Genomic DNA, 14,100 nt, shown 5'->3' on the forward strand with positions numbered 1-14,100 from the left:
AAAGTGTGTAAGCATCGTTAACATGGAAATGGATGTTCAAATGACAAGAATAACTCTTGCTCGTTGTGACATTCAGATGTGCAGGGAAGTAGAAGAAATGTGGGTACCCTGCCTCCCCCAGCCCAGAGGTACCTAGGTTGGCTGGTTGATGTGTGCCTGTCCCATCCTTTCTGCATCCTGCTCATACCTGCTGTCAGCTACTTGGTGATTGATTTGAGGTTACTGGTGTTTCACAGCAAGGGGTGGGGGGCGTCGTAGAAAATGTCTGCCCAGATAAGGGGAATGAGAAAGTCACAAAGTCATGAAAGGCACCTGGGTCTGTCCCATTTGGCAGCTTCCTGACAGGGACTCAGGATTCCTGGGTTCTCGTTCCTATGCTGCCACAGACTGGCTGTGAGAACTTGGCAAGACATGCACACGCGTGCACACGCATGCGGGTGCGCACACACACGCACACACTCACTTGGGCTTGTCTTCCTCGGGGAGCATTCTTGTTGTATCTCTGCAGCTCTCTGTGACCCTGCACATTATGTTCGAACCTCAGTAGCTTTTTTTTGGTCACTGTGGGTTTTCTTAAAACCTAGAAAGAACAAGTGCTGTTGTGAAGGGTCCGCCACGGAACTTGTTAACGTCCGTGGGTTCCCACGCACAATTCAGAACCTTTGCCCTGCTCTTGCAAGAAGACGAACAAGTGTGTGTGTGTCCGGGGGACTGTGTTGTGGGTCCCCTTCTGCGTCTTGGTTACCAATGAGTTGGCCACAGGCCTCAGTGTGGTTCATGTCACTTTGGTTTGGTCATTTCCCTGGGGCTGCTTTGGCCTCGTTTACATCCCCTTCCGTCTCCCCTCCCTGTCTCCCCTCCCCTTCCCAGCCTGGAGGCTGATCCCAAATTAGGGTGAGGGGAAGAGAGTCAGGCAGGAAAGGGGCCATGTCTGTTCCCTGGGCTCCCTGCATCCGCTGCTGGGTTGGATGGACCCAGTAGTGGACGTACAGCCATGAGTCTGTTGGTGGGCAGACTCGTGTGAACAGCACAGAGGACTGGCTGGCCATCTGCACCCTGGCCTTGCACACTGCTCAGAGGAAGGGCGGGCTTGTGAGGTACAGACACTTGGTGAGTAGGGTGCTGATTATACAGCCCGATGCCTTGCAGGCTGGAGATGGTAGAAGGGGCTGGCCCAGGTCACTCAGCAGCAGGGCCTGGTCACGCCATTCAGCAGAGGTGAGCTGGGTAATCCTGCTAGCCACCTTTCTTTCAGCCACCACCCACGATGCTACCTGTCATTGTCCAGGGTCACAACATTCTGCTTACCCCATCCTGGCGTTTTCGGCAGGGCTGTCCTTGTAAGTTTTCTGTTGTGTTTTGCCATTAACTTATTCTAACGGATATATTCATGAAATAGCGGGAAGTTTGTGAAGCAGCCCCTCTGCCAGCAGCCCCAGCTGGCCGCCTTGCCTTGCCTCCCAGCCCCCTCCCCCGCTTCCATGCTTGCAGACAAGGGACAGTGGACCTGGCAGGCGAGAGCACCCCCTAGTACGACAGTGTTAAATGCTGGTCTTTTTTTTACCAATCCCCTTGTGTTAACTTTTGTCCGGGAGCCAGCAGGGAACCTGTGGCCGGGCTGGGCTGGGCAGCCCTCTGCCTTAGCGTGTCCTTTGTGACAGCCTGGGCGTGACATCTTTGGGCCCCTCCAGCCAAACCAGAGAAGACAGAAGACACCCTCTTGTAGAGCTCTCCTTGTCCCCAGCCTCATCACTGCTGTCCTGCACCTGTGTTAATAGGCTCTCTCATCCCTTCCTGGGTCCCCATCCCTCTACCAGCTGTGGCCCTCGGGCCCTGCACGTCCGCCTGTGGGCCCTGAGCCTGAGCCCCACATCTGCCCTTCCAGGAGGGCAACCCTGCCCTTTACCTATGAGAATAGTGTCTCACTGAGGCACTGGGCAAGCTGAGATCTAAGCCTGGTCTGCTGGGTTTCTCTCTACTCCAGCCTTCCCTGTCCTGGTACCTCGTGGGGCAGGTTGTCACAAGCTGCTGTCTGCTTCTGCTGAGCCCCGAGCCCCAGCCCAGCACTAGCCTGGCCGGTTATGCTTGACCAATGACTGAGGGGCCCGGCCTCTGCTAGGTAGCCAGCCCAGGAGCCCTATTGGTTAGCAGAGGTCATTCAGGGACCTTCCCTGCCTGTATCACAGTCCTGTCCTGCTCCAGGGCCACATTGCTGCCACACACACATCCCCAGCCAGGTGGGCCCCCTCTGGCCCTAAGGAGCAGAGGGCAGGTGGGCCTGCAAGCCGTCACGTGCCTCAGAGAGGAGCTTTGTGCAACAGGGCCTGTGCAGGTGCTCGTGGGCCGGCCAGGGAGGCCCTTTATGGAGGGGCCAGATGTCCTTTGTGAGCCTGCATCTTCCCTCTGGCAGGAGGGCGGGGAGGTGCCTCCTGCCTGCCCAAGTCTGGGACATGCTGGCTCTCCCTCTGGCATGCGCCCAGTGGCTGGCGCTGGAAGAGGGTGGCATTGTGTCAAGTTCTCTGTCCTCCCTGTCAGAGTTCCCATTCCTCCTTGAGAGGCAGAGCCAGGTCAGAGCCTGGCGGTCACTGCAAACACTGGTGTCCTCTGCTTTTTGGCTCAGGCTTCCACCAGATTAGCTGGCTCGGGCCTTGAAAAAAACCACTACCTGTCCAGTGAGCAGGCTTCCCTGGGAAGTATGAGAGGCCACCTTCCCTCTGCCTGGCCCCGGGGAGGTAGACACGGGTGAGGAGCTCGTTACTGGTCGGGAGGCTGTTGTGAACTGACTCAAACTGTGTGACTCTTGCTGCTGGGGTGGAACATTAAGGTGACAGTGGGTGTGAGGTCCCCAGGGAGGCACCTTGTCTGCGGGGTGGGGGTTAGTTCTCTTGCCGTTCGGGTGGTAGCCATTAGAGTTCAGGTTGGGGGGGGCACCGGTGTCACAGATACAGAGACCCTGACTCAAGTCCAGACAGCTTAACGTAGACCCACTGAGGGGCTGCAGGGCAGCTGTGAGCCGTCCTAGAATGTGGTGTCTTCCCCCGTGACATGACGTGAAGATGCACACTGAGATTTATGTCTTTGCGATGATGGTCAAAGGAACTCTGTTGTCAAGAGTGAGGGGCTGAGACACCCCAGCCCTCTTGTCTTGAAAGCAAAGGTGTCCTGATCTGTGGTGGTGCAGTGTATAGAGTATCAACCTGGAATGCTGAGGTCCGTGGTTCAAACCCTGAGCTTGCCCAGTCAAGGCACACAGGAGAAGCAACTAGTATGAGTTGATGCTTCCCACTCCCCCCAATCCATCTCTCTCTCTCTCTCTCTCTCTCTCTCTTCCTCCCCTCTCTCTAAAATCAATAAATCTTAAAAAAAAAAAAAAAAAACATATAAAAACAAGGGTGGCCCTGGCCGGTTGGCTCAGTGGTAGAGCGTCGGCCTAGCGTGCGGAGGACCCGGGTTCGATTCCCGGCCAGGGCACATAGGAGAAGCGCCCATTTGCTTCTCCACCCCTCCGCCGCGCCTTCCTCTCTGTCTCTCTCTTCCCCTCCTGCAGCCAAGGCTCCATTGGAGCAAAGATGGCCCGGGCGCTGGGGATGGCTCTGTGGCCTCTGCCCCAGGCGCTAGAGTGGCTCTGGTCGCAACATGGCGACGCCCAGGATGGTCGCAACATGGCGACGCCCAGGATGGGCAGAGCATCGCCCCCTGGTGGGCAGAGCATCGCCCCATGGTGGGCGTGCCGGGTGGATCCCGGTTGGGCACATGCGGGAGTCTGACTGTCTCTCCCTGTTTCCAGCTTCAGAAAAATGCAAAAAAAAAACAAAACAAAAAAAAAACAAGGGTGGACTGGTATGGCCCAGATAGAGGGAGCTGAGTGATAGAGAGGTGAGACCCTTTTTTTTTTTTTTTTTATTTTATTTATTCATTTTTTAGAGAGGAGAGAGAGACAGAGAGGGATAGAGAGGAGAGAGAGAAGGGGGAGGAGCTGAAAGCATCAACTCCCATAGGTGCCTTGACCAGGCAAGCACAGGGTTTCGATCCGGCGACCTCAGCATTTCCAGGTCAACGCTTTATCCACTGTGCCACCACAGGTCAGGCCCCAGAGGTGAGACCCTTTTAACTTCTGATCCGGGGGCAGTGGTCACTACCCAGCTTGCTTCAGCATGCAACAAGCCTATCCTTGCCAGGTTCCCCCAAGACTGGATCACGAGTAAAACTGATTTCTGCTACGAAGGAGTAAAAGTAATGGCACAGCCTGAGGCCCCTTTCTCTGAGCAGGAGACCCAGGGCTGGGTAACAAGTGGACACCAAAGAAACACCGTGTTGACTGCACAAGCATGTCAGGAGCCAAGAGCCGAAGTCCAGTTCCTACATGGTGACCCTGTGTAGCTGGCCAGTCGGCCATGTGAATGAGTCCGTGGCAGCTACATTGGGTATCCAAGATACTGTTTTACTGGAGCCATGATTTCGCTATGGAAATTGCTGGCATCATGCATTTTGAAACTCTTCAAATGTGCCACCCCCCACTCTAGCACTTGGTGTTTGCCCTGCAAATGTCACAAGATTGACAGCTTTTGCAGTAGACTGCTAGTTGTGGGGTTCTGAGCGACGGGGTGGGGTCGGGGGCAGAATCAGATTTGAGACCTCAGAAAGAACGGTACTGAAAAGAGGAACTTCCTGCTCTGGCTGGTTAGCTCAGCAGTAGAGCGTCAGCCCGGCGTGTGGAAATCCCAGGTTCGATTCCTGGCCAGGGCACACAGGAGAAGCGCTCATCTGCTTCTCCACCCTTCCCCCTCTCCTTCCTCTCTATTTTTCTCTTCCCCTCTCGAAGCCAAGGCGCCCTTGGAGCAAAGTTGACCTGGGCACTGGGGATGGCTCCATGACCTCTGCCTGAGGTGCTAGAATGGCTCTGGTTGCAACAGAGCGACACCCCAGATGGGCAGAGCATCATCCCCTGGTGGGCATGCTGGGTGGATCTCTGTTGGGCGCATGCAACAGTCTATCTCTCTGCCTCCCTGCTTCTCACTTCATAAAAATACACACACACACAAAAAGGAACTTCCTGTCAGCGCTCCTTCTGTGCTGGCTGCTGACCTATGTGCTTGCTTGGTAACTCCCAGGACACCCCTGCAGGGGGAGGGTTATCCCATGTTGCAGATGAGCAAACTGAGGCCACTGAGCTGGTGGGGCAGAGGGAGAGGGAAGTGGGCTCCACATCCAGGTCCTGTCGGTGTCAACCTGCGCCCTGCCCTGTGGCTTCTTGAGGTCTCCGGGGCCTGGGCCTGGGTGTGAGATGCTAGGGGCCATGGGTGGCCTTGGGCTCAGTTTAGGGCTCCTCTCTGTAGGGAAGCTATCTGCCCTGCTTGCAACATCTGTGATGAGAATTCAGACTCTTTTTTTTTTTTGTATTTTTCTGAAGCTGGAAACGGGGAGAGACAGTCAGACTCCCGCATGCGCGCGACCGGGATCCACCCGGCATGCCCACCAGGGGCAACGCTCTGCCCACCAGGGGGCGATGCTCTGCCCCTCCGGGGCGTCACTCTGCTGCGACCAGAGCCACTCTAGCACCTGGGGCAGAGGCCAAGGAGCCATCCCCAGCGCCTGGGCCATCTTTGCTCCAATGGAGCCTTGGCTGCGGGAGGGGAAGAGAGAGACAGAGAGGAAGGGGGGGGGTGGAGAAGCAAATGGGCGCTTCTCCTATGTGCCCTGGCCGGAAATCGAACCCGGGTCCCCCGCATGCCAGGCCGACGCTCTACCACTGAGCCAACTGGCCAGGGCCAGAATTCAGACTCTTTTAAACTTGTGTCCCTTGGACTCTCAAACCACCTTTTTTTCTTTTTTCTTATTTATTTATTTATTTATTTACAGAGAAAAAGAGAGTCAGAAAGAGGGATAGACAGGGACAGACAAACAGGAACGGAGAGATGAGTAGCATCAATCATTAGTTTTTTTCGTTGCGCATTGCTACACCTTAGTTGTTCATTGATTGCTTTCTCATATGTGCCTTGACTGCGGGCCTTCAGCAGACCAAGTAACCCCTTGCTGGAGCCAGTGACCTTGGGTCCAAGCTGGTGAGCTTTTGCTCAAACCAGATGAGCCCGCGCTCAAGCTGGTGACCTTGGGGTCTCGAACCTGGGTCCTTCTGCATCCCAGTCTGACGCTCCATCCACTGCGCCACCGCCTGGTCAGGCTTCTTTTTTTATTGTATAGACTGACCCTCCACCCCCTTTACCTGAGACCCTGACCTTGGGCATCTGAGCTCTGAGCTGGTGTGGGGGTGGGGGACCCCTGGGAGCAGCGCTGTCTCTGCCGCCCCTCCATCTCAGAGAGAAGTGGGTGCAGTTATTGGAACACTCTGTTGCCTCTTTCCTCGATTCAGATATTTCACGTTTGTGAAAACAGGAGGGACGGTGCTGAGACTGCTGAGGAGTGAAGGCTTCATTGTGGAATGTGTGTTAGAATCCCACTGGGCTGGAAGAAGCCCTCTGAGCTCCTGGGACATAAAGCTGGACCGTTTAAATACATGAGATGCAGGAAACATGTAAAACTTGGGATGGAAAGGCAGCATCTCGTCCCCCCTCCGCAAGGTGGCAGTGTGTGGTCTCACCCTGCTGACCCTTCGGGATCACCAGGAAGATGTACACATACTGGTTCCTTTCCCTCTTGGGGACAGACCGTTGAAAAGCAGTACCCTTTCTGGGGAAGCACAGTGAGCACAGGGCCCTGGTCCACGGGTAGCCCCAGAGATATTTTCTGGTCTGGGCAGGATGCGGCGTGTCTGGGTCCCACTCCAGGAGTTAGAATGAGGACCAAGGTCCGGAGGCCCGTGGGGCTGCACAGAGGGAGGGATCAAGTCTTCAGGGGATGATCTTGTCCTGTACACCATGGTGCCGACAGTTTTCGGAGAGAAAGGAAAATGAAGAGACTATTACTGAGTAGCTAGCTAGTTAGGGGTTAAGCAGGCCATTTCCGGGCTGGAATGACTCTTCTCTCCAGCGGACAGTCTTGGTTTCCTCCCTTTGTCCACTCCCCACCTGGCCCCTTTGAGTCCCCTCAGCTTGACCAAGGGGAGGAAGGGAAGGCAGCGACTGGGAAGCTCTCTGACCTGCTGAGCTTGGGAGATGGGGGCAGGACTCCCCTGCTCTGCATCTGCCTGGGAAGATGTTCTGGGATGGGGGTGGGGGGCTGGTTTCTGTGTACTCACACCTGCTGGCCCCTCAGGAGCCCACCCCCTTGAGTGTGTAACAGCTTCTATATGTTTCCTGTGGCAGCTATAACCAACTGGGGGGGTGAGTGGTTCTTAAAACAACAGAAGTTTATTTTCTCAAAGCTCTGGAGGCTGGAAGTCTGAAATCAAGCTGCTGACAGGGCCATGCTCTCTCTGAAGGCCCATGGGACAGGAGCTGGACCCTTTCTGTTCTGGAGGAGCTGTCCCAGGCCTCTCCTTGGCCGGTAGATGACCATCTGCCCTCCGTGCATGACTGTCTCTATGTCCAAATTTCCCCTTTTTTATAAGGACACCGGTCATGAGATTAGGGGCCCACCCTTTTCTCAATGTGACCTCATTTTAGCGAATTACATTTGCAACCAGACCATGTCCAAATAAGGCCACATTCTAAGGTCCTCGGGGTCAGGACCTCACAGGACTTCGTGTCTGCTTCTTCCAGCCCATTCACAACTTTCAGCAGATTTACAGAGGAAGATGTGACCCTCAGGGGCCCGGGGACACTGAGGTTCAACTCTGTAGTCCCTTGGGGAAGGGTTGGAGGGAACAGTCACTGAAAGGCCTGAGCAGACGTGCAACTGCTGAGGTGTCCCACTCGATGCCTGATTTTGAAGAGAGCTGGCACCAGTATAAACTCCTTTGTGTCCCTGGGGAGACGCTCTAACGAACTGAGCTATCCAGCCAGGGCTGACATGCTTTTCTTTTAATTTTATTTAACTTATTGGCTTTAGAGAGATAGGGAGGGAGGAAGGGAGAGAGAGAGAGAGAGAGAAACATTGATTTGTTGTTCCACTTATTTGTGCATTCATTGGTTGATTCTTATATGTGCCCTGACTGGGGCTCAAACCCACAGCCTTGGCATATCAGGACAATGCTCTAACAAACTGGGCTGCCTGGCCAGGGCTTGCCCATGGCTCCTTTGCTTGATCACCTGCTATGAGCCCCGTGGGCTGGACCCATCATAGTCACATTGGTGGTGGTGTGTCAACATCACAATAGGTGGATTATCCCTAATTTACAGACTGACACCCAGGGTCCAGTGAAGGTGACTGTACATGGATTAGCGTACACGGCCAATAGGTCCCCAAGGCTGAACTTGAATCCAGCACTCCCACCTCCAAGTGCTTGCGTGTCTTGCCAAGGCACTGCCGATACCTTGCAACTTGGGGTCTGTGTGGATGGCTTTGCCTGTGGTTTGTATCCTCAAGGACCAGCTCTCTGAGGTCTGCCTCCCTCCCTGCAAGGAGAGCAAAAGCCTGGGTGCATGTGCAGCTCACACTCAGCAGCAAAGCCATTCGTTTGTTCCTGCACAGAGAAGCTCGTGCAGCCCCTGTGAACCCAGCTATAAGTTCCAGTGGGGCTGCAGAAAACACACCAGAACGATTTTGGAGAGTAATGAGCGTTAGGTGACTGTGGGTACAGAGCGTGGCAGGGCACACAGCTGGTGAAGGAAGGGGACTCAAATGAGCTGAAGCCCAGATAGACGTAGAGGCCCTGGCAGTTTGTGGCTGATGGAGGTGGGGAGTGGGGGGAGCTCCAGGAGGTGACATAAAAGAGGCCACCAGGTCCATTAGAAGGTTTAATTAAACCAAGGAGCTTGGTTTAATTCTGTGCCATGTGGAAAGCGACAGGGTGAGGGCAGTGGCTGGGAAGACCCAGGTCACTTCTGGGTTGGCAGTGGGGACTCTGTGCGGGGTAGATGGTGGCTTGCGTCTGGCTGTGCAAAGGAGGTGGTGAGAAGTGGACTTGAGACACATTGAGGAGGTGGAGCCAAGAGGACTGACCTCAGATTGGGTGTGGACCAGTGGTGCGGAGGGTTCCTGGCAGTGCCTTTGTTAGGGTGGAGGACATGGGATGGCAGTTTTGGGGATGGAATTTGGAGGTTCATTGTGCTGCTGCTGCTGCTGCTGCTGCATGGAACTGTCTTGGTGGACAGCCGCTGAGACTTGTAAAGGCTCAGGAGTCCTGCAGGCTTCCAGCATGAGCAGAGGGTTGTTGGGGAGGCTCTGGGCAAGAGGGGACCAGCGGGACAGCCCCAGCCTTCTTTCAGACTGGTGACCTGCGTTTGCCTGCTACTGGGGTCCCCTGCTTCTTGCTGCACAGGAAGACGGCTGCAGGAAGATGTTTTGCTGCCACCTTGTGGGCAAGAAGAACCCGGTACATGCGACGTTGGAGGCCCTTGAGCAGAGGGACCTTCCGGCTACAGAGGCTGAATCAGCCTTTCCCTGAGCCACCTATGTGCCCCTTGGTGTCAGCGGGAAGCCAACACTTCCTGTCTCCGTCTCATTCTCCCAGGAGGCCATCTGCAGCTCCCTGTGGGTTGTGTGACTTCAACTGGGCACACCTCAACTTATCAATGGATCGCCCAGCAAATATTTGAGTGGAGACACTGGGTGCAGGTTCTGCGGGATTCCTGAGCTTGAGGCCGCCCCCTGCCCTGCTCTGGACTCGTGTTCTGTTTCTGCATCTGCAGCACCTACATGTCAGGCCTTCACTGGGTCTTTCTCTTTTTAAATTTTTATCTTTTCCTCTGGGTCTTCCTCTTCACCCTAGCTACCCTGATGCAGTCAGTAGCATATTCCTGTTGCCCCCAGACACACAGCTGCATACCCAGAAGAGGGGGACTGAGGCCCAGGCACCCTGTTGTGGCTGTGTGCAGACTAACATCTGATTTCCGGGTATTTGGATCGGAGGTGCTGCCCGGCGCTCAGCTTCTACACTCTCTGCCACCTGAGACGTATGTGTCCATCCTCACCCAAATGGCTCGCTGCAGGCATCGCGAGACACTGCATCTTTAATTACCCCAGAAACTTCCATGGCCACTCTTACCCCTCTAGTGACAGGCTGAGCTTGGTGCTTCCGACAACCGACAGAGCTGGCCCAAGGGCCAGTCGGTGGACTATCTGGCTGTCTGTGAGATCCCGGCTTGGAGCTGCCCTTATTTCCTTCGGGCTGTGTAGAGCTGGACTGTGTTGGCCATGGGTCTCTGGAACACAGCCTTGCCAGACAGAACACCCTGCCACTGACAGGGGGAGCAGGTGCCAACGAGGAAGAGCAGAGTGCCCGCTCAGTTTTTCCTTTCTGGGGTCTCCAACTGGCCTGATGTCCTGGGACTTTGATGGGCAGCCGGCGCCGTTCTCCGCCTCATTTCTGCTGGTCAGGAATGGTTTCTGGGAAGAAGGAATAGGAAGGAGACAGTCTGCTGAGGGGCTGGGCACTGCTGCCCACCTTCCTCATGCACGTGTGGCTGGGGCGGGGGGGGGGGCGGCTTTTCCCTTTCGATCTTGTCCTGCTGTTCCCACCATGAGAGCCAGTTGGCTTCTAAAGCAGCCCATTCCCACCCTGGCTGGATAGCTGTTGGTTAGAGCATAATCCTGAAGCACAGAGATTGCCAGTTCAATCCCCCAGCAGGGCACATACAGGAACAGCTTGATGTTCCTGTCTCTCTCTCCTTTATTCTCTTGATGAAATCAATAAATAACAATTACAACAATAATAATAAAGCCCCCATTCCCTCTTGGGCACCTTGTTCTCCCCAGTTCCCAGAAGGCTCCCAGGCTGCTGTCCTGTCCCTATATTTTCATTGGTTTGGGGGGAAGGGTTCACAGCCTTATTCTTTGGGGCAATTCCCTGTGTGTGAGAGACAGATAGATGTGCAGATAGGGAAGTTGAGTGTGGGAGTTTTAAACTTGGGAATGTGAGTCAGGATTCCTGGGTCATATTCTTGTCTCCAGGCCGGAAGGGCCCTGGGAAAGGGCCTTCGGCTAACCATCTATTATGTGAGGACTGTGCACCCCAAGAGGAAGAAGCCGACCTCATCGCTGTTAATGACTAGTTCCCAGAGACGGCTTCTTCACCCCCCCCCCCCCAGGGCCTCTCCGGATGATCCAGCCCGGGACTTGGGAGTCTCCAGCTCTCTTCTGTGGGAGCACCTAGGATGGAGAGGCCCTGCCTTCTTCAGGCATTCCCCCATTCCAGCCCCCTCTGGAATGTGCCACTTTTATCTTGTACTTTGCTTCTGACTGGGACCATGGAATTCTAAAGCTCAGAAGGAAGTCAGGAGCTGGGTTGGACTGGGGAGAGTGGGGGGTGGAGGAAACCTGGGAGCACTCTCTATTTAAAAGAACCCGCAAGAAGCCCCCTCATCCTTGCCACTACCAAAACTGGTTTCTCCTGATCTGCCTGGGGTCCTTGTGGATTACAGTAAATTAGCAAACTGGCTGCTGTCCAGGGCCATGGGGGTGGGGGGAGGACTGGGGAGAGCCTGCCTTTAATGAGTGTGGCCTGGTGCAGGCCACACTGGGGAGATTCAAAGGGCTGGAGAGAGTGAGCACCACCGGTATTGCTAGTGAACACGTCACCTCTGCGGGGCTGGCCAACCTCTGAAGGCCTCTAGACAGGAGGTGAGACTAGGGAGAAGCAAATCAGAGGACTTGGGGACTCCTAGGTTAGGTTGAGTCCCTCGTCTGGAACTGGATGGTCCGGGTCCAGAGGTTACTGGTAACCATTGGATTTTCCACTGCCCTCAGGCAGGACAACACCTAGCCAAGGCCCAGACTATTTTATAATCTCCAAGGAAGAAAGCCGCCTTGGTCATTAGCTGAGCAACTGACTCCTTTGTACCATCCAATAGCTCCAAGTCTCGAGCTTCCCAGCCTCAGAATGTCTGCGTCTAAAACTAGGATAGGATCACCTCCTTTAGGCTTTCTATTTGACAGAGAAGGAGACTGAGGTCCAGAGAGGGCACATGACCTGCTTCAACTCCTACTTTACACTTTTACCAATTCCAGCTGTGGTGTCTCCAGGTTCTCCCTTTTGGAGAAAGAGTGGCCCACTACTGTCCAAAGAGGGGCCCAGAGTGTGCTGTGCTCAGGATTTTTATTTATTTGGCCTGCTCTTAATGACAGCTCCTCGCCTACCTGCGCCAATCCGAGGAGGAGCCCTGGGCTGGAATTTCCTGTTTTGTGAGCGCTCCGGGGACTGCCCTAGCAGGCTGGTTCCCTGGCGCCGCCGTTCCGGGGTGTTCCAGGCCGGGCTTGCCGCCTCTCTCTCCTTGCTGGGCTGGCTCCCAGCCTCTCCAGGTCTGGGCTTGCCGCTGCGTGGTGGAGGAGCTGTGGGACTCAGTTGGCCGACGCCAGGTGCCCAGAGGCCGGAGGTCCGTGCGCCCCGGCCGCGGCCCCGGCCCGGGCCTCGCCCTGCGCCCCTCGCCATGGGCCTGGTCCTCGCCCGCGGGCCCTGACCATGGAGCAGGGCTGGCCGCCGGGGAACAGCTACAGCTGGGAGCGGCCCGTCGCCTGCCGCCGCGCCCTCAGCGTCTGCGACTCGCTGGACCTGCACGGCGCCCCGGTCGGCCGCACGGCCCCCGCCCTGCAGGCCGCCCCGGGCGCCGGGCACGAGCAGCCGGCACGGCCGCGGAGCGTGTGCTCGGGGGGCCCGGGGCCGCCGCCCGCCGGCGCCCGCAGTCTGCTTCTCAGCTTCCTGCGCCCGCGTCTCAGCCGCCGGGGCCCCGTCGACGGCCGCCCGCCGCTCGCCGGGCCCGCGCCCTCGGAGCGCCCCAGCTCGGCCGCGCCCAGCCCGGCGTCCAGCCCCGTGCCGGCCCGGCGCGTTCGCTCCCGGGGCGCCCCGGCAGCGCGACCGCGGCCCACCAGCATGACGTTCCTGGAGGTGAACCGCCTGGAGCTGGCCGAGGCCGAGGCGGCGAGCGTCGGGCTGGGCCGCGCGGGCAGCGCTGGCTTCCTGCGGGGCGCTTCGCTGTGGAGCAGCCAGCGCTGGCAGGTGCTGCGCGGCGGCAGCGGCGGGGGGCGCACGGCCCCGGGACCCCGGCGAGGCCTGGCAGCGCTCAGGAAGAGCTTCAGCTTCCGCCTGCGCCGCGGCCAGGAGATCCGGCGCACTGAGTCCGGGCTGCTGCCCCGCGCGCGCACCCGCAGCGACGGCGATGCCGGGGCCTTGGACGCGTTCCCCCGCCGCGACCTGCTGCTGGGCGCCGAGGCCCCGCGCGCAGCGCCCAAGGCCGGCCGCCCGCGCTCCGCCGCCGGCCTCTGGAAGCTGCTCACCGGCCGCTTCCGCCGGAGGGAGCTTGTGCCGGAGCCTTTGCCCGCCGAGCCGCTGTGGAGCCGCCGGGCTGCCGCGGCCCCCGGGCTTCTGGGCGCGCCTAGCGGTAAGGGGAAGGGCCCGGCTTGGGCGTCCTTTGCTGTTGGAGCCTGTGCTGAGAGCCGGTGGGAAGCCTGGAACCTACCTGGGAGTGGTGGGCATGTCGTGGGGGCGTGATGTTAGCACCCGGCCGGCTGTGGGGTCGTTGACGGTCCTGGAAGGTGGTGGTAGCAGACAGGAGGGGACTTCCAGGTGGTCCCCGCGCTAGAGCTGTCCCATAGCCTCGTGGATCAGGAGGCCAGGGTGGCTGCTCCCCTTTCTGGCTTTTGGCACTTGCAGTATTGAGGCCCAGGGGCGCAGGGACTCACCTAGTCCGGCTCTAGGCGGAGCTAGACCGCATTTCTAACGCCCAGGCTGGGCTTGAGCTCTCCCCTCTGACTCTGCAGAGGAGCTTAGGGACTGCTTGTAGACCCGGTCGGTCGGTGTGATAACGACTCTCTGAGGCATCCTGGAGTGGGGGCGGTGGATGGGTGGGTGGGTGGGGGAGCAAGCCCGGCCCAGGCCAGGGATATAGGATGGCCATTACAATCTAGGAGATAAAGAAGGTAGTGCAGGCCCTGGGAGGCCTCTGGGTGGCATGATGCTCCCCTTCCTTGGGTCAGTGCCAGCATCAAGCCAGCTGCCCTGGTCTGAGAGGAGCCTGGAGGCGGGGCTCTGGAGGAGAAAGGGTGCTGGCCTACCCAGCAAGGAGGAGCTAGGGGTATAGGGCCAGTTGGATGGGGCAGATAGCTCCC

At 57.3% G+C, this 14,100-nt stretch overlaps 1 protein-coding gene across 8 annotated transcripts in view; it reads left to right on the top strand.

Annotated features, from left to right (window-relative positions):
- The window catches only part of AGAP3 (ArfGAP with GTPase domain, ankyrin repeat and PH domain 3), a 47,371-nt gene that overhangs the window by 6,593 nt on the left and 26,678 nt on the right, over nucleotides 1–14,100 (top strand). For 4 of the 8 annotated variants that reach the window (XM_066237925.1, XM_066237926.1, XM_066237927.1 and 1 more), the window contains exon 1: nucleotides 12,322–13,373. The exons of the other annotated variants lie outside the window; for them this stretch is intronic. In XM_066237925.1, the coding sequence (XP_066094022.1) occupies nucleotides 12,458–13,373 (916 nt within the window). In that variant the 5' untranslated portion in view covers nucleotides 12,322–12,457. Of the gene's footprint in view, nucleotides 1–12,321; nucleotides 13,374–14,100 lie in introns of those variants that run through there. 8 annotated transcript variants of the gene reach the window in all.

This window comes from Saccopteryx bilineata, chromosome 6, assembly GCF_036850765.1.
Source record: "Saccopteryx bilineata isolate mSacBil1 chromosome 6, mSacBil1_pri_phased_curated, whole genome shotgun sequence".
NCBI classification, from domain to species: Eukaryota; Metazoa; Chordata; class Mammalia; order Chiroptera; family Emballonuridae; genus Saccopteryx; species Saccopteryx bilineata.